This window comes from Zonotrichia albicollis, chromosome 5 (genome assembly GCF_047830755.1).
Source record: "Zonotrichia albicollis isolate bZonAlb1 chromosome 5, bZonAlb1.hap1, whole genome shotgun sequence".
NCBI lineage: Eukaryota > Metazoa > Chordata > Aves > Passeriformes > Passerellidae > Zonotrichia > Zonotrichia albicollis.
In genome coordinates this window covers 32158370-32179624 of record NC_133823.1, presented here as the reverse complement: position 1 = coordinate 32179624, position 21255 = coordinate 32158370, and the positions used below count along the sequence as shown (strand labels likewise).

The 21255-nt window shown below is 35.6% G+C and overlaps 1 protein-coding gene across 9 annotated transcripts in view; it reads right to left on the bottom strand.

Annotated features, from left to right (window-relative positions):
- Positions 1-21255, bottom strand: part of PALLD (palladin, cytoskeletal associated protein) — a 184424-nt gene that overhangs the window by 104558 nt on the left and 58611 nt on the right. For 8 of the 9 annotated variants that reach the window (XM_074541217.1, XM_005493911.3, XM_026797381.2 and 5 more), the window contains 8 exons: positions 18994-19172; positions 16646-16712; positions 15965-16070; positions 14948-15022; positions 12258-12399; positions 10826-10849; positions 2396-2515; positions 1312-1630 (listed from right to left, as the gene is read on the bottom strand). In XM_074541217.1, the coding sequence (XP_074397318.1) occupies positions 1312-1630; positions 2396-2515; positions 10826-10849; positions 12258-12399; positions 14948-15022; positions 15965-16070; positions 16646-16712; positions 18994-19172 (1032 nt within the window). The remainder of the gene's footprint in view (positions 1-1311; positions 1631-2395; positions 2516-10825; positions 10850-12257; positions 12400-14947; positions 15023-15964; positions 16071-16645; positions 16713-18993; positions 19173-21255) is intronic. The other variant, XM_074541216.1, reaches the window with a different exon arrangement.

Here is a 21255-nt window from a genome sequence, read left to right as displayed (position 1 = left end):
TATATTTCATTGTTGACTCTATGTTTAAAAACAAGCCAAATTATGCACACATAGCAGTGGAACATTATACAATGTTTACACCACATTATTTCCCTTATCTCAGGCAACCCTGCTTCTGGGAAAGAAAGCTCTGGGGTGAAACTTCTTTTTACTGCTCTGCTGGAGCCACTATCTCCTTTCTTTACAAGTGGGTCTTGCAACAGATATGTATGCTGGGTATAGGACCACCTCTCTCCCATATGCACAACAACCACCATATACACTGTCATTTCACTACTGTGTCCTTCTAGTTCTTCCACTCCTCCTTCCCTTTACAGTTGCCAGAGACTGCTTAAAACGACAAAGAGCAAGTGAAAGAAAAAGTGGTGAGTAGAAAGGGAATACTGTTAGCTCACTGTCTCAAATGTGGTTTTGCATATTTAAATTCAACAGGAGTGCTAAATTAACAGCATTTTTATATTTTATAAGTTTCCTGTGAAAACACAGAATAAAGCAAATGACCTAACTTGAGCTTGAAGACCATGTTTCATGCTTCTTCTTAAACACTTTTTTATAACTTACAATTCCTTCCAACTATTGATGCAAATGAAATAAAGTTGCATTTTAGTTCATCACATTCCAAATACTCTTGAGGGAGATGGAAAAGAGGAGTCTGTGCAATGTTAAAATCAAACTACAAGTTAACAGGGAGCATAATATTGCTTATGCATAAGGTATCATCATTAACAAAAGGTAAAAATGTTGCTGTAACTTTTTTACCACTCATTTCTCTGTCCTTTCCTGGAGCTTTGCCTTCTCAGACTTTTAGCTATAAGAGAGCTATTGCAATCTGTCTGAAGGCAGAACGAGATATGTGTTATTGATAAACATAAGAAATAAAAACATTACACACCTGAATATCACCTGACTACACAAACTCAAGCCCATGCAGAAAAAAAAAAGACCTAACCAGTGCTGAAACAGAAATAGCGTCCACAAATCTCAGGCCACTATGATCTTTATGTAGGGTGAATTAGGAAAAAAAGGCACGGAGCAACAGCCACTACAGAATTTCTCTGTTTGTGACTTTACCTTAAATCTCTCTAAAGGCATTGGGATATAGAATGTACTTCCCTTTGATGTAGCACTATGTAAAGGAAACAAGTGTCTCCTCTGTTCAGCTCTTTGGTACATAAATCACAGCAGCACAAGACTGTTCAAGGGACAGGCACTGTGACTGTCTGTTTGTCTAATGCTAAATCACTTCAGGCAAAAATTTGCTGTCAACAAATATCAAGTTTATAAGAAACAAAAACACTCAAAAATACTCACAGCTTTGGTTTGGCAAGCACAGGTGGTGGCTCCTTTGTGGGTGAAAGCAAGACAGCTGGAGGTGGGATGGATTTATCACCATTTGGCTTGCTGTTAATCATTCCATTTACTCCATGAAGAGGATGAATGCCATTTGACTTTTCCTCAGACGAATTGAGCTGTTGTTGGAGGTCTATCACACCAGGTCTCAACTCAGTGTTGTTTGTTTGGTGAGTATCTGTAAGTTTCTTAGGAGGAAGCTCAAGAGAGCTAATTTCAACTGGAGGAATTTCAACTGGTGAGAAATGATGGAAATCATCACTAGAGCATTCCAAGTTGGCTAAAAGAAATCAAAAAGAATGTCTCTTCAACGAGTCATAGACAAAGTACATGGTAAATACAAAGTGTATTTTCAGTTTTTTAAAAGTGAAATATCTTTTGTGTTATAAAGGTATTTTTCTCATCTTCCTATTGATAATTTATGCTGAATTAGATTCATGGGTGGCTATTTATTTTCTGAGTGTGCCTCATGCAAAAGGCACAACTAGAAACCTTAGGGACCTCTCTAAATCTATTTCAGGAATCAAGGCACTAACTGAGATTGACAACTATGGACAACAACAGCTAAAACAGGACTTCTTCTTCCTGGAGTCTCAGGATCACTGAGGAACAAATAATTTAAAAATGCTGAAGAATGCATGTATACATGGCAAGTTTGCAATGGCAGCTGGGTTAGTGCATCCCTTGACAATATATATGGAAACAAAACTAAACATATGTCACAGTGTTTTATTTTACAGAAGGCCATCTCTAGTAGCATAGTTTCATCTCTTTAATTTTGCCTCTGCTGCCATCTAGTCTTGAACCCTAATGCTTAAGATATGCCAGGCTTTAGCAGAACTTTAAAAATATATTTTGCATTAATAAAAATATTAAACCAGGTAATGAACATAAGAAACTCTAGGTCTGCTTTATATGAATGCACTGAGGTTGTCAAACCCCATGTCTTACAACAGTCATTTTCCACAAAGAAAGCAGACTGGCAACTTCACAGGTAAATTAATTATGTAAGATTTATGACTAAAAGCTCCTCTTTGTCACATACCTGAGCAGACAGTTAGTTGTGCACTGCTTGTTACTGAACCATGTTCATTTGTTGCTGTGCAGGTGAAAATTCCTGAATCTTCAGGAAAAGTTTCTGCTATTACAAGTGTACATATCTCTTCTGAAAACAAACAGAAAAATAAAGTGCATCATAAACTATTTAAAGGACCATGTAGTGTTTTTTACACTGTATGTTAAAAGGACAACAGAAAGTAGACTTTTACAAAGAAATACTGTGAGAGCTGCAGAAGAACTTCCAACACAAATGTCTTTAAGGAAAATCATTTTGCATCTAAAAGAAGTAAATTCATCAAGCTAAGGTTTCAAAACCAGCTTGAATAGTAATGTTGCAGTTACAAGTCTGTGCAGTCATTTAACCTACTCAATGTTTTCTTAATGCAGGATAGTACTGATTAATACAAATGAATGTAATGGTTTCCAGAAACAATAATCTTTGCAAGCTCTTTTTTGTCTGTAAATAACATCATCAGTAAAATGTCACACAATTTTTTCCTTCTTTCTCTGATTTTTTTTCTGTACTTAATGCAACATTCAGATCAAATACCATTTCCAGTAAAACTAGAAAACATTTTGTCACCACTTCCAATTAGCTCTTCTAACCACTATACTAACCAGACTTTAAAACTCCGGATGCATAAATATTCCCCTTATTCAGAGTTTGGGAAAATAATTTCTGTCTCTGTCTGCACAGCTGTGAGAATGGATACATTAAAAATATAACAAAAAACAGTACCCCCAAAACATCTTCAGAATGCTGTGATAGATATATTCTGTAGCCGTTTTAAATTTGTTCATTCTACTTTGATAAGTCATGGTATAGGCTTTGATTATACCAGGATTTCTGTCAGAAAATTTGTGTGAAGTATATTTGGTTGGGTTTTACAGTAACTTTTACAAAATCAATTTTATCCATTTATAATGGGCACACTTAACTGTTTAGGCATATTTTTCTTTTAAGTCACTTTATTTTATCTCTGCTTGTAATGCTACTGGTTTTTTAAAGATGTCACAGTACAGATAATTTAAATAATCCTACTATTTACACAACATACAGATAAAATTGTATACCTGGACAATGCTGCATCACTGGTCTCCTTAATTAATATTTAATTAAGACTTAATTCAGACTTTATTTTGTTTATGCTGATGTTTTAGTCTCAAAATCAAAGCAGGGAAGTTTTATAATGTTCAGTTTAATTAAAAAAAATTTAAAAATGCACTTTTCAATATGGACAGTTAGAATCCCATATATTATCACAAAATCAGCTAATAAAAGCATACTGTAAAATGAGGAAAAGCACTTTAGAATCTAATAACTTCCATATGAAAATTATTCTGTGGAAGAGGTTCAGTAAGGTCAACTTCACTTCTTATAGTTCAAATAGAAAAACATGTTCAAATAGTGGGGTTTTTTCGTTTTTTTTTTCCCCCTGTGGAATGACAGACCTCTGTCTCATTTAGACAATTAACAAAAAAGTTTTGAATTTTTTGCAATTATAAATGACAATGTATCCAAAAGTTTCCTGTACTGGAAATGGGCTAAAAATGAATGACTGACTAAATATTTGGCTCAGAGTTGGTTTTCAGACAGCAGAACATGCCTTTTTTTTGGCATCACAAACCAGTCATTCTGTGTAGCTGCAAGAGTCATGTCTGGTAACACTGTAGCACGTTGGATCTTATCTAACACAGATGAAGATTAATGACTCATGAAAGGTCTTATCAGGAAAGTAATGGGTAACACAAGCTAGTTTTTGAACTACTGAGATCAGCTTTTTTTAGAGCCTTGGTGTGTCATAAGCAGTTGAAGCTGTATTGTTAACCACACGTGCGTACTCCTGGACTGAACTGACCCTGGGGATGTAATCTTATACAGGCAGCATTCGAGTTTCCTGTTCATTTAACAGCAGAATGCTGAAAGCTGGGTCTTTCAGGACTGCAAAAAAAGATCATTACACCAGGCTCAGAACTGCTCTCTGAAGGAGGTCAAAGGCAATATAAAACACAGCACCCAGCAGAAGTCCTATTTTTCAAAGACCGGAGCTAATTTATGCATAACATTCTTTGAGCTTTTAAAGTGTGCAAAATGATCACATGAGAAGCTCTTCACTCTTCAGTGACAAAAGAATTCCAATGAATTCTACAACGATGTGCTTTGCTTACTGATGAGGTATGCTTTAAAATTATATATGGTAGGTTGCAGCAATCTTTTTAAAAAGTTCAAAGTAAATTAATGATGAAAATAATCAGAGATTAAAATTTAGTCTTTTCAACCAGACAAACAAACTTCAACACATTTGTGATCAATCATAAGAAAACTGGCTGAACTGAAAATATGAAAATCCTAAGAACAAATCAAAAGGCAGCATAGGCAAAAAGCACATGTGAACAACACATTGCTATCCTCTTTATCGATTTTTCTCCTCCAAGCCAAGAATCACTCACCCCTTGCTAAAAGGCTTACTATTGTGGAACACATAGAAATGAAATACTAATTTGGCAAAAGAAAGGTTCTTTCAAGATTTCCATAGCACGCTCTGGATATACTCAGTGTTCTGAGTATTTTTCTACCTTTACATCCTGACTTATGTAATTATTTTACTTTCTGGTACTGTGCTAAGCAGAATCATAAGATTTTAGGGAAATAATGTCTGTTCTACTTCCTGACGTTCATCAGCTGACAAATAACTTCATCACAGAAATGTGTTCCAGAAAGCAGCTCTGAAATGCTGTTCTCAGGGCCTTAAAACATATTTAACACTTGACTAAATGAATACAAAAGCATTTTGTTCACTGAAACATGTAAAATGCTTAGGCATGCAAGTACTTGACTGTTTTGTCAGTTATTTAGAAAGAACAATTACATTTTACACAGCAATTCTTTCCCTTTATGGCTCATGAGTCCATTAGGAAGAATAAACTTTGGTAAGAGAGAAAACTGTTGCATTTAAACAAATTTTATTACTGGCAATGTGTTTACTTCAGAATGTTTCTCTGCATTACATTAAAGGTAGAGCAGTTCTTTTATCTGCAACTTCATCTCTGAATGTGACCATTAACTGCCTCCACTGTAAAGCACACACAGCTGGGGAAATAAGTACAGTCCCTTGCTGTAGCTCTTCATTCCCATGCAATGAACAGATCAATTTCCAGAGTTGTAAGTTCAAAGCCGTAAGTTTTCAGACACACAGGGACAGTGGGAAGTCACAGTTGTGGTTTCCTGGTAAAAATCCAACAAAACAGAACCCTGTCAACTTGTGTCTTGTTCACCCTCACGTTCCACAAGTGTTTAACTCAAGTTAAACTCAAAGCAATAGGCCCACCAGGTTATATATAAATATCTCATATAGGTATCTGTGCATCTTTTTATAGAAAGAGAATAGAGAAGAGTGAAAATAGAGAAGAATATGCAGAGTAGCCTAATAAACAGTAGTATAGCAGACGTGTAGCTTGCAATAACAACAAAAAATGTACTCAATTTGCCTGTTTCTGATGATCACCATCCATATGCCTTTATCCTGTCAGACAGCTGTTCTGGCTTATTTAATAGGCTTCATATCACTCAAGGAAGGAAGAGTAAAGTTTTTAGAAGATGCAAAAAACTGACTATGTTTGAAGATATCTCAAACAGCACCTAAAAAACACTGATAAGAAAACTGAACAACAGCAAAAGTGATTGTGAGCAATAAAATGCAGTTTTAGGGTTGAGAGCCTAGGTTACACAATATCTAATCAATAATCAAGATGTCTGCAATCTAGCCATATTGGGTTAAATAAATGGGAACACTGCTATGGCAACAAAAACTTTAGCCCCCTAAACATTGTTCGGGTTTGAGGAGAAATTAATCCATTTATCACTGTCAAGGAAAAGTTCATGCTAAAGCTTACTCTAAGGCAGTTATGATACTGTAGATGCCTAAGCCACTTGGAAGTTAAGTTAGGTATAACTATGAATATTATTGCACTCCAAAAAGATTTAAATGTTTACAGTTGGAGAGGAATGACAGTGGTGGGGTTTTTTAATCACATAGTACAAAACAGACCAGTTGTTTACTTTGAATTTGGAAGCAACAACAAGCAAGGATAGTTGTAGCAGTCAGACTTCAGATGAGGTCACTGACAGGGACAGAATTCTGTAGGTATCTTGGGAGTACAGAGTACAATTGAAAATTTAATTGACAAGCAATAATATGCAAATTGATCAGACCACCTTAAATGAAAGGGAATTTTAGCCGATTTCCAGTTTTTCTCTTAATCTGACCTCTTGAAATATGGCTCATAGAAGACTGCTCTCTCCAAGCCCTTGTTTGCTTCTCAGCAGTGAAAGAAGACAGATCCTTAGTCGTAATTCTCTTGTTTTCACTAAAGAGTGCAAGGATCTGGTGTGCATGCTAACCTACCAAACCTTCTGTTTTGAATTTCATCAGCTACCAGAAAGGTGATTTTCTTGGTGCAGGGAAGCAACATGGATTTCTATAACATTTGCCATGTATTTTCTGTTTCAAATGTTATGTAGAAATAGGAGGGAATTTCTAAAGGAGTTACTTAGAGTGGAGACTCTGGAACACAGCAGTAAAACAGGAAACGAGAAAGCACAATCCTAGAGAAGTGATGACTATCTTTTGAGATGTGTTTTGTGAACATACACAGTATTGTGCTTAGGAAAAAAAAGCATGTATATGTGGCAATTCCCTGGCAATTTAAGCAAAATTACTTCATACAGTTTTCTTCTTACATGCTGTTAGACAATTGTTCTAATGTAATTCAATACAGTTTGTGGCTGTCTCCAGACAGCTGAGTAATGGTCAAAATATCAACAGCTGGCAAGGGATTCCATGGGATTTTTCATTCTCAGGCAGCCTGTTTTTGAAGGATTCAATCAGTTTAAAGTCAAAATATCCAAGAAAGAAGTACAGAACAGGTAATTTGACAAACTGCGATGCTGGCTTTGAGTAATCTGACTAGCTATTAATTCACAAAGCAATCTGGAGGGATTTGCAATGCAAACTGGTTTCTGTCTAGACAGAAAAAGGAGTGCAAAACACATTAGAGTAGATAGAGTGTAACAAAAAAAAAGTAGCCAAAAACCCCCCTTTGCTTCCTAATTTCTTACCTGTGTGAGTTCATTGAATATCTTTCCTTTAAATCATTAGTACTGACCTATCAAAGGACAGCCAGTGTTATTGAGTGCTATAGTATTTATTGATGGTTGGATTTTGGTTGACAGCAGCAGTTAAAGTCACACTACAACTTGTTACAATTTATGTAAAATTCCATGGACATTTTACACGTCAAAAAATTTTTAGAAAACATGTCCATCTTTCAAAATTCTGAATACTTATCTAGCATATGCACGTTTCCATGTCAATCTTGCATATGTATTAACCATATGCATTGAATAGCACTTATGTGTTTGCTCATGAAAAATTTCCTCTGAAGGCATTGTTTAGTCTGGCTTCTAAGAGTTTAAATTACATCACAAACCAGTGCTGCAACTATTACATTTCTGATACCCATATCCAGCTTCCTGTTGTACAAATTTTAAGATTTTTCATCACATCTAAAACCCAGTGTTACTTATTACTAGGGGTACTACTAACATATAAAACATTGCTCATTATTTACGGCAAAAGAAAATATTTACATTTTGCCCAAACTTTATTTACATTCTCTATGCACACACAGTGCCAATTCCTCACAAATAAGCCAGTAAATGTACTGCCATTAATTTCTGTAGTGTGTAAGACACTGCACTTTTAAGATACTACATTATTTAATAGGGCTTAGTAGGAAAAAAATGTACAAATCTTAAGGGATATTATAGTATTTAGCTCCATGATTCCAGGGAAAACAAAGTACCAAACTGAAATTCTTTCACAGAACGGAAGCACAGGAAGGTGCTCATAAATACATATTGAATAACTACAAGCATGAAAAAAGAAATAATCCAACAACAAACCAGCCAGACTGCAGTCAGGCATTCACTACTGTTATGTCTATAAAACTGCCACAATACAGATACCAAAACTGTTCTGAGATGTCTTCCTATTTTTGTCTTGCCAGCTCCCTTGAGAATAGTATGAGATACCTCAACATTAAATAACTTTTCTGTACTTGAGATGGCTCAAAAAATACACCTTTCATGTAAGAATGCATTCCCTATACCCTTTATAAGACTTCAGGTATCTTCTCTCAGGGTCAGCCAGCTCCCTAGAAATGGGAAGGAGAATGTTCAGCACTTTCAAAATTATAGTGCAGGTATGTGAGAGGGCTGGCAAAGTGATGACCTCTTTGGACTCAGAATCTCACCTTCTGTTTCCTATTTCAGGTAGCAGTTATGAAAGCAAGTTAATAGTTTCATGAACTAATACCAACATCCTTACTTCCTCCATAACAATAACTATCAGAGAGGCTACACAAACCTTTCAACTAACAATATGAAAATTAGTTTGTGAAAAAAATCTTCTAGCACTCAATTATTCACACAAAGGAAACCTTTTCTTTCTAGGAAAAAAGTGCTTCTCCTTTCTACTAGATGATGCTGCATTCCTACTCTAAAATATTTTGTTCATCTAACATTATAAGCATTAGGTTTATTAAAAAGGGTGAAAGGGTAAAAAAATACCAAAACTAAACAAACATTCATGACTAGCTGAGTTTTGACAGAAGAGTCTTAAATGGTATATGAAAACTCTAAGATAGGCTGGTAAATTTATACTTCGTAGAAACTTTTGTGTAAAATTTCACTCCTTCCAGATACTATCATTTTAAAGGACAAATTGAACACAGTTCAAGTGGCTTTGTAGGAAAGAAGCTCTTAGTAAGAATGAACCAGATATGATTCCAATAATGTTGATGGATTAAATCTAGAAAAGATTTTGGTACTTTTACAGGAGAAATGTTCCTCTGAGAAGGGGAAAAAAGTCAACTATTAAGATATCAAGAAAACAGCTAAACTGGGAAACTCATTCTGTAATATGTATTACAGGAAAATATCCTAAGAAAGATATAGAATTGAACTTATTTCAACACAAATGTATTATCTTTTATTTATTTTCATATCCAAAGGCTTGATATGATATTGAAACTCTCTTCAAATTGTTTTGTATCCTAACTTACAATATTTAAACCCTAAAGTTTTTGTTATGACTATAAAATACTAATAGTCCATTGCTAGCACTTGGACATGTTTTAATTCCTCATTAGAGGTTATTTGGTTTTCCAATACTCTTTTTGCCTTCATATGGCTCACATTTCCAGCCTCCACAAATCAGATCATTCAGTCACACATATTCAGGGCATCAGCTAATACTAGAGCTGATGATGTTGCACACCATGAATAACAGTATTAACTGTTAGAATAGAGCATGCACACCTCTGTGTGTGTGCAGCCTGTATATGTATAATGGACATGAGGCAAAATAGGTACAAAACAATTTTGTGAAGTAGCAAGAAAATTATGAATAGCTGACAAAGAAAAGATTTTTCCCTCTTTCCTTCCTTTCACTTCCATGAAAATTAAAGAAAGTTGCACTTTTCCTAGCCTGTATCTTCATAGTCACAGTGCTACTATACAAATATCTCTCAGCTGCTAGGTCTGTCCTGCCATCAATTCAACCCCTCAGAGTTAAAGCATCCCCCCACCGACAGCATCCTTCAGAGGCACTCTTTGGAAATATTCAGATCTAAGATAGAAAACTTTTCTGATTTTTTCAGTGTCATAATTAAAACTCTCTCTGAATTCAAGAATATTCATGCACAACAGGCCACCCTCTTAAAGCAAAGTTCAGACTGTATTGCTGTCTTCTCTTCTACATGTTTGAGGTAGAAACATTAAAAAACATTCTCAGTCTTTCAGCATCCACTTACTATTCAAGAACTTCCCCCCAGCATATAATGATGTAGAATGGGAAAATGAAGCAGACAGAGAAAATTTGCAGCTGGAAGAACAATTTTTACTTGTTGAAATTTAGGACTTTTATCTTGTGAATAGGCTAGAAAAATTGAGTCAGTGCCTTTTTTTTTTTTTTTTTTAGGATCAGGTTTTACTTGTGTTTAAGACACATCACGTCTGCCAAGCTGGATTGGTAAAACTAGCACTCAGTGGTCAGGTGTTATGTAATTCTTACGAGCACCATGGGTAATGGAATTTTGTGGGACTTGTCCTTTTCCCCTCAGTAGCAAGCAAACCATTTACTCCCCTTGCTGGTCTAAATGGAACTTACTGTTTAACTAATAAAGGAATTGATGTAAAGGACAGAGTACAGTATGGGAGGTGTGATAAAGCAGCATTGTCTTTAAGGGGGTTTCAGTTTACCACTGTTCAGCAGAAACACTTTTCTATTTATGGCGTCAGTACAAACTCAAAGAGCTAGTGAATCAAGAGATTATTTTTTCATATGATTCTTACCAGGTTCAGTTGCAGATCGTGGCTCTGCATATCACATCACAAGGAAGGAAAACAAACGAGAAAAATTTGTTAGAGATTACATTAATAAATATCAGTGTACTGAATGAACATATTATACTGAAATACTGTAAATAAGTAGAGAACCTGTACAGACATTACAAAATAAGCAATATTTAAATTGTTTGTCAGTAGCAGCAGATCAGTTATTACTTGTAGCCATTAGCACTGAAATGGGAAGAGGAAAGGACTCTGTCCAAAACTGAATCCTGACAGAATAATTTCACGATCTTTTTCCATCCTGTATTAAAAACAGCCACTTCAGATTATTGCCTGAGCTGATTTTGGCTGAGTGCAGCTGTGCCAGATGTGCTAGAACTTCAAGATGAACTGGAGTCAAAGGCAGTCAAGTGGGATGCCACAATTGTGTGGCATCACATCACCAATGTGTTTTTCGTCAGCCCCTTTGGCAGCAGAGTGCAGGCCAAGTTGGCTTTCACTTGGAGCGGTGTCCACTACATCTGGAATTGACTGAGGTGAAGACAGCCAGAACCTTTTGTTGCTAGCTAGGCTAGAAACAAGGAGTGGAGTTTATTGTAATGTTAAATCCAATGTTAGGATCCAGTGGGACCATGGGTGAAGATCATAATGGCAATACTTTTAAATTGTTGTAACCTCTGATTTGAGTTGCATGTTATAGGAATTACTGTACCAGGAACAATGTGAAACAATTGAGCAGAAGCCCTCACAAGAAGCAGTGCAAGGGCAGTGATGACCTGGCCTGGGCTGGCTTTGGTGCTCAGTAAGTCCATGGAACACACCACCTCTACTGTTCTGAGTATCATCACAACAGATGGAGGCCAAAGACATGGACTAACTGAACTCAAAGTAGGTTTTGTGAAATTTTACAGGGATGATGCATAGACTAAGGGAATGCTATCTGTGTACTAGACCAAAGGATGAGAAATGGTGGTTCATGAGAATCTCCTGGCTATTATGGGACCTGAGCATGACATTAAATGGTACGGAATAAGGGAGTGGAAAATGTCCTGGGTTTAAGTGGGGTAGAGTTAATTTTCTTCACAGTAGCTGGTATTGGGCCATGTTTAAGATCTGTGCTTAAAACAGTGTTGGAAGGAGGAGGAAGGGGTAACATTCAGAGTTAGTCAACATTCTTCCCAAACAACTTACAGGTAATGGAACCTTTCTTTCCTCAGAATAGCTAAACACCTGCCTGCCCAATGGGAAGGGGTGAAAAGATTCCTTGTTTTGCTTTGCTTCTGAGACTTTTTCTTTCCCTATTAAACTGTATCTCAACCCATGAGTTCTCTCACTCTTACTTTCCAATTCACTTTCCCAGACACTGGGGGAGAATGAATGAGGATCTGTGTGGTCCTCAACTGCTGGCTGAAGGTAAACCATGACATTGCCTTACTTTTTTGGAGAATTCTGAAGTCTGGAGAATCTTGAATTTCAATGCCCTGTCGAAACCACTTAACATGAATGGGAGGGGGTCCTCTAACCCTGCATTCCAATACTACGACTTGTCCTTCAGATGCTGTGGCATTTTGTAGCTCCTGAAATGTAAACAGCACAATTGAAAAAAAACCAGAAGCACTTTACATTCTTAACAATAGTATTTGTTTCCCTTCATATTTCAACTTTATGTCATTACATTTTTGCAATAGACATTTTCTTTCATTCTGATTGAATTTAATATGTCTATATAGTTAAAAATTATTGGATAGGTTATTTACAAATACATTCTTAAAAAAGACCAAAGATTGGAAAAGTGCAGAAGTGTTTAATTCCTCAAATTAACACAAGCAGATCACTATAGTTTGAGCTTTCAATTTTTGTTCTTCCACAAATTGAAATGAAAATTCTGGAACTTAAGGTTGATTTAAGTTTAAGATTAAGGTTGACCTAATCCTGAGAGTAGCTGAGCTGCCTTTGGGTCCAGCTCTAGAAGGTGGAGCTACTTTTCATCTGAGCCATATGTAATAAAGAAGAAAAATTAGATGACACCAATATGATTAGGATATATTAACTAGTGTATGGATAGCTTCTGTGACAGTACTCTGGCTGTAATAAATCGTTGTACCCATGTGAAAAATTTCGGAAGAGACTAGATCTTTAATGAAGAGCTGCAACAAGAGAGAAACACAATATTTTAAGTAACAGAACTGACAGATGATAGCCACTATTTTTACCTTTGTTATCTATCTCAAGATTATAAATCAAGGAGTCTTTTTTTACTCTGCAGTGGCTCTTATGTCCTTTGCAATTGATTGACTAAGTTTTAGACCTTACTGCAGCAAAGCACTTGAAATTAGGTCTAAGCTCAGAGTTATTCTAGTTTATATTCACAGATCTCTAGTTAATCAAATGCATAAGAATTTTGTTACATGGAAACCTGAAAATCTTTGCGCTGTTCCCTGAACTTTGAGTGAGGAGAAATTTATGTCAGGATGCTGGATTAAGTTTATATTTTATTCTTCATATCTGGTTTGTTTTCTTGTTTAATTAGTTTTTTTGTTTTGGTATGTCCCAGCTGTCTTAAGCAGCTCAAATTCTTCAGTAAAGAATTTCAGGGAGAAGAGATATGAGCATTAGGAAGAAATAGCAGAGTTTTGATTGCTTTGGTAGTATCTGGATAGGGGATGGACTTCTGTTTCCCACTCTTACCGGGAAATTGCCTGCCTCCCAACCATGCAGTAACCACATTCTCTAATCTCCTGCACCTCCACTATTCACCCTCTTGTGACACCTGCAGTGTGGGTGCAGAATTATGAGGGACAGAATCAGACCTTTCTAGACATGAGACAGGAATATGCTGGAGCCAAGCTAGACAGCTGTAGAGAGCAGGGCTTACTCTTACTCTTATCTCCAGGTAAAACTATTTGCTGTCCATATTAATTTTTAATCAAATGTTTTCCTGAAATAATAACCAGAAATACTTCATTCTGGCTTCAGCAAGTAGTAATTAAATAATAATTGCTACTATGGAAATCATTGTTTGAGGCAAATTGAAATAATATTTTCAACTGAAGCTGTATTTTATAGATAGGGAAGCATGCCATCCTTTTTTTGCTGCTACCTAATTCCCGGTTCTTAAGTTTGATTTGGGATGACTGTGAAGATAAATATTGACTTAAGTAATTAGGTGAGAAATACGGAATAGAATTTTCTGAACAGAAACTTCTCTTCTAAAAAGTATGATCAGCAGAAGAAAGGATTGGCTCTTGTACTAAGCAGTGGTGAGGCTGCACCTCTCATCCCATGCTGAATTTTGGCCCCCTCAGGAAAAATACTGAGGTGCTGGAGCATGTCCAAAGAAGAGCAACAAAGCTAGTAAAGGGTTTAGAGCACAAATCCTATGAGAAGTAGCTGAGAGAACTGGGGCTGTTTAGTCGTGAGAAACAGAGGCTTGGGGGGGATGTAATTGCTCTCCAGGAATTTGTAATGAAGTGGGGGTTGGGGTCTTCTCAAAAGTAACACACAATTGGACAAGAGGAAATGGCCTGAAGGTGTCACAAGGAGGTTTAGATTGGATATTGGAAAAATTGTTCAGAGAAAGGGTTGCCAAGTACTGGCTACCCAGGGAAGCCACCATCCATGGAGGTATTTAAAAGCCATGTAGATGTGGCACTTATCAACATGGTTTAGCAGTGGGCTTAGTCATGCTGGGTTAATGGTTGGGCTTGATGATCTTAATGGTCTTTCCCAACCTAACTGGTTCTATGAATTTTAATTTACAATTTTTTTTCTAAATCAGAGTTAAAAAGCCTGTGTTATTTGTTCTTATCAGTAGATAAATTATTGTGAATGAAGCTTTGTCAAGACTATTATTAGTAATTAGTACTTTCCTTGCTATATTCTACAAAGATTTATCAATGGAGAGCAGGCACAGCCATAAGAAAACTCATACAGAATATTAATTTTAATCCATTAGTAGAATGCATAAGAACTTCGCTGTTGCAGTGGAAAAGTATTTTCTTAGGAAGTCATTGATACTGAAAAGTTTGAACTTGATCAAGCCTTCCTGCATTAGGATACATAAATTTGATATTTTCTTTTGGACTATAAGAGTATGATATAAAAATCATGATGGATAAAACATACCTTTGTAAAAATAGGTGCAGAATAGATAGGCTTGGGTCCATCCAGATGGTGCAGGTATGAAGTAGGGCTTTGAGCCTGCAAAGCAATGCAAGAATGCTGTGAAATGGAAAGAATACTATTTTTGATATACGGCCCCCATGTATATGCAAAAATTCAAACTCTCACATGCGCAGTCTCATCGTTCTTTCTACCATACTTCTTGGAAGACATCACTATTTCACATCTGTTATATTCTGAAATCAAAACAAATGCTTGAGAGCTTCTATACTTCCAATTAGAATTTTGTGTCCAATTGTCTTTGCCTGAAAGTATTTTGAGGATTTGACTCCTGTTAATAGATTCAAGTAAATCTTTTGCACTGAAGCATTTTTGCTTCTCCTGCTCCTACATCCCTTCACTGATGCAATGATAAATAAATCCAGGTGCCTCAAAGCTTATCAAGGTTAGCTCAAGAAAGGGAAAAGAACTTACCATGTATAGGATGACAGAGATTTAAATTTTGTATGTATTTTACAATTTACATGTAAACATGTAAAGTTAGCCACAGTGGTATTAAAGACTTAGTACAAATGAATGAACATGATTTTCTATATTTAACATTTAGATAGTAAAATTTCTTTTTCTCTAAAGGGCCCAAAGAAATGACAGCAATATAAATTTAATAACAAAATTTAAACTTTCACTAAAAATATTGCAGGCATTCATTTGTAGTACATTCTTTTAGGACTTGAACAAGTCACTATTAAGTGATAAACTCTGTAATTTTCATCATCACTGGATCTGTCTGCTGCTTAAATGCTGTGTTACATGTTGTGCAAGAATCGATATGTATACTTACTTTTGTGTCCCATTCAGTGGATAAATACTTAATTTTTAAAAACCATAATTCTTAATATACTAATGCTAGTTTATAGTTTAACAATATGATTCCTCAAAATGACAGAGTTTTTCAGGTGTTGTAAATCTTGGAAGAAAATCTGAAATACTTTTACTAATTTAAAAATTGTCTAAAAATACCTGCTGACTGGGCATGGAGATAGGTTGAATTACAGCTGTGGTCACTCCTGATTTTGGTGTAGAAGATCCTATTGTCAAAGAAACAGAAGTGGTTTTCTTTTGGGCCCTGAAAAATAAAAACCCAGGAAGCATTTTATAGGATTTGAAATGAGAATGTGTTAGTTTTTAATATGTAAGCCACCTTGTACTTTCTACATATTTAAGTATGCTATTATCAACTGAAAAGATCAACATGACTGCTGAAGATCAAGATGGATGAATGAAGCTTGAGTAGAACACAACCTTTGGCTAATTTGCACTTCCTCACGCAATAAAAAGTACTGATTTAAGATGAAACTAATTTTTTTTTTCTTTAATTGTAGTCCTCTACATATTTCTTTGGAGGCACTGGATTGGGTGACTACAAATGAAAACTTGGTTAACTTGAGTTTTCTTTTGAATATGAAAAATTAGTATCAACAAATACGTTGTCAGAGTGAGGTCAGCCTTCTCTGACAGAACAAGCAAATTAATATGATTTACAGTTATTATACTACACATTTATATCACATGAGAGAAACAAAAAAGACAAGGCATACATAAGTGTACCCCAGATGCTTGTTTGGATTGTAAAACCAAAGATTTTACAGTATCCCTTATTAAGGGCATTTACACAATATTGGTAATGCTTTACACACTTACTGTGGCATAGCTCCAGATTTTAACTGGAAAATTAAACTTTCAGTCTCTGAATCTGTAGAACTGGCACCTGGAAAAGAAAGTTTTTTCAATAATCTCATATATTTTTATTGATTTATTTAATGTTTAAATTCCAAAGGAAAAACTATGATACTTTTGCGTTTCGCTTCAAGAATTGAGAACCCTCTGTAACAAACTATGGCAGGTTTTTTATCTGATAAGTTTTTTTATCTGTAACTATGTACTTTAGACAGTTACAGAAATCATAAGCATGCCAATTTAATTGCACACTGCTTTCCCTGGGCTCCTAGCTGTCTCCCTTGTTATTGAGACAAATATGGCCAAGACAGAAAAAAAAAAATGCTGAGTACTATTGCTTTACGGGAAATGTATAATTTTATTTACTTAAATTTTAAATTTGAAGCTTAAGCAAACATATGGCTTATACAGATAACAAATCTTCAAACTTAAGTAAGAGCAACTCAGTGTACCAAGACATTTTCAGACTAAACTTGCTGCCCATGATGTCCACATTTCAGACTATTTACATTAACCTACACATAACATTTATTCTCTGCTATTTCTTGCCAGTGGAAGTCTTGCTATAATGTATGTGTTTGGCAATACCCCAAGCTTACTTAAAGAAAAAATATGAAAGCATTTTTTCCCTTTGTCCTAATTTTTCCTGACAACAGATACTTCACACATTTATTCTAGACATTTATGCAGTACATATTATTCCTCAAGGAATTTGTGCACATATATGGATAGCTGTATGTTTAATGCAAACCACAAGCATAATCAATAATCAATATACACAGTATAGCATAGACAGATTCCAGTGTAACAATGCTGGGACTAAAAACCCTATTGATTTACAAAGTTTATGCTGTAAAAAAAAATCAAAGCAATAATTAGTATAGAACAGATGAGAAGAGAGAAGCAAATGTCCAGTCATCAAAGTGGGTCTACATGAAAGGATTTCTTAAGAACTTAGAACAATCAGGTCTTGCATGGCTGGGCCTGCTGCACAAAAGAAAGTATGACGCATCAGTGTCATCAAGTCTATTAATGTACAAAGCACTGCTTGTGTGACAACCTGTTTTCCTTAAAATGACAGGGGATGAGCCTAATGACTTGTACAAGTCTTTCTCTTTGAAAGTAACATGTTATAAAACTTCAAGATAGGACTTCCATATAGCAAGATGGCAGATGTCAGAGAATGAATACTTTTATTCATCTTTTACTGTTGCTTCTGTCCCTATAACCTCACACAGCAGTATGTATTTGTACTACACCTGAGTAATTCTGAAATCATCATTACTACTGTAAAGAAAACTCCTACTAGAATCTGTAAGATTCAGAAAAGTCTTGGGGATTTTGCTATTATATCCCAATGGCATATTAAAAAGTTCTGAGAATAAAGAGCATAATGAAATAAATCCTATAAAGGCTATGTCATGATTTAGCTAATTAAGGGCAAAAAGATTTTTGTTTGGTTAATAAAAATCTATTTCATCATTTTGGTGTGTCATTATTTAGATTTCTTATGACTATTTCTTATGTTCATTTATTTTATGCTTTCAAGTGACCATTTAAATTAACTTTAATGAGTTACAAAACTGGTAAAAGAATATGTAGTACCTAATTTTTTGGGAGATGCATGAATTAAAATTGGTATTCAGTTAAGATAATCTTGCCTGAAATACAGTTGTCTACTAAAAGATAACTTAATAATTTTACTCATGTTCATCATTAACTTTTCTCAGAGAAAATAATACTTGAGTTATTACTAATTTTGCAGTCAGGAAATATTTTGACAATAACTAGCAGCTGTTTGTGGACAAAACCAATATGACTGACTTCAATCTGACTTAAAATCAGTATGCCAAAGATAATGGATTCTAGTACATTTACGCATGACTAAAGATGACTCATTTTGGGCAGCCACATATATTTGCACAGGGAGGCAGATATGTCAAAACTGAGATGGGGATTACTGCTACCAGGAAAATCATTATTACTATCACTAGTCAAAACATTAACTAGTGATTTACAGAAGTACTGCTTATAATGATATGCCAAAGTTTTTGTTGATTCCTCCTATTTCATTCTTTATCTCTTTTCTGCCCTAAATGAATAGCAATCTACTCAGTGATTCCTGATACATTCATTGAAATATCAGAATTAATATTATTTGATGTTAAAAATATGTTTGTTAAAGAAAAGTAGAGGAATACCATAAAATTACCACCATAATGAATGTAATGTTAAGATAAAGAACCAAAAGTGAACTTCAGCTTAATATCTTTTGTTAAATGCATCAAGTATTTTATTATTTTATCTCTTACCTTCAATGAATATTTCAGCTGATGTGCTATCTGAACCAAAAGAATTTGAAGCCAGACAAGTATAGCGCCCAGTGTCGTCTTCAAAGGCTTCTACTATAATTAGTGAATGAAGTCCTCCACTTTCAGAATGGATCTGAATGTCAGGGGAATTCTGGAGTTCTTTTCCTTCACAGAACCATCTGCAGCCCACACACATGTAGAAAGACAAAAAGAATATAAAGGATTGGTTCAGGCTGATCGCACACAAGAAGACATTACACTCTGCTGCAAAAATCTAAATTGCTACTGAAATCAGCACATGGTGCTTTGAAGTGTTTAACAAAGAAAGTATTTCACAAAGAAATGACTTGCTAGAATAAACTTTGTTTAAAAGGTAGGGAGACATTTCTGAATACAAAGAAAATTGTACACAATACACCTACATTTTAAAACTATCTCCTGTCCTGTTTTGGTAAATGAGTTTTTCCTGCATAACTTGTGTATTGGCTTGTTTTGACCACAGTCTAATCCATTTTGATATAATTTATCACTCCTATCTACCTAAACGTCGCTGATTCTGCACACAAAATGTGTATAGAAGTATCTGAAGGGAGGGTAACAAAAGGGCAGATCCACCTTCTGCTCAGTGGAGTCAACAGGACAAGAGACAACAGACAACTGATTCACAGAAAGCCCCACCAGAATGTTAGGAAGAATTTTACTGTGTGGGTAACTGAGCACCAGAAGGGATTGCAGAGAGAGGGTGTGGGGTCTTCCACACTGGAGATACTCAAGAACTGTCTGGATGCAATCCTGCGCCATGTGTTCTGCTTGAGCAGGGAGGCTGATACAGATGACCCACTGTGCTCCTTCCATCCTGACCCATTCTGGGATTCTGGGATTTTTGTCCATCTTGCCCAGTCAACCTAACATGATCCCATGGCACAGGTTTCATATTGGTACACTTTAAATAGGTTTACTCTTGCTTTAGATCAAGAACATAAACTAGTGTCCTAGGGCTGGATTTTTATGCATGTAAGTAATACATCTTCCACTACCAAAAAGATACGTCCCAACAAAAGGGATGGATTTAGGTACAGACAAAACATACACTTATCTAGAGTGACTTATAAGTATGTAAAAGCAAAGCATAATTTTGTTTACCTCAGGTCAATCAAGCATTTGCCAGTGTAAACTACTCTGTGTTCTCAGCCCATACTGCTGCCATGAATGTACCTGTTCCCACCTTTTTTCTGTTTGATACCCTCATATCAGGCTGTCCTATTACTCTGGGCTATGCCCTGATTTATCTCTATCTCTGGCAGCCCAGCAAGTATGAGAAGTCAGTAATTCTTGGTTTTTAGTGTCTGCTGTGCATTTTTGCAGGGAGCAGAGACAGATTGGAGAGTCGTTAAAAGAAAATTGCTCATGAGCAACCAGTCTTCTGTTCTCAGATTGTCCCTATATCCTGAAAACAAATTTTGCCAAGCCTTGCCAGGGCTGTTATTCCCATCCCAGTCCTGCAAACTGACTCTGATCTTTACCACTGTTTCTTCTCACTCCATAATCCTAATCTGTGTTTTTTTATGTCCTTTCCCTTCCCTCCTTTCCCTCTTCTTCCTCTGCCACCCCAATATTCAAATCTTGTTCTAACAACAACAAAATGAAGAATTATTGACAACAAGCTTCAAAAGGGATCTTCCCCCCAAACTTTTAGTTTTCAACTCTAGTATGTTTTCTTTTTTAAGTTAACAAATATAACCTCAGAAATTTATGGATAGTCAATTCAAAGTAAAAGATGACCAAATTGTTAAAAATATTTTTAAATATTTAAAATTTGCTGCAAAAATTTGGTATTTTTCCTTTAACTTGTACGTGTTGATGAGAGAATTTTTGCAGTTACATCCCAGTAATACTTCAGATTTAATTTTTTTCCCCTCTATCAGATGACTTCCCATTACCCCCAGAAACAAAAATAACCCCAAGGAGTTCCTACCTATTTAGGAAAAGCATGCAACACTACAGGATGACAGATACTATAAAATAACAATCAGTGAGAAGTCTTTAAAACTGAACAGCCTCACTTTTATTGTTCTTTTTAATTACAAACTTCATGTAATTAACATAAATAAAAATGGTTTAAAGCACCCTTCTGAAAATATTGCATTGTAAACTTGAAATGCCATGGTTATTACAGAATGCAGAGTTAAGAAATCCACCAGGTTTACACATAACACAATTCCCCTTAATAACATAATAATTGTGGGCAAGCTCTCTGTGTTA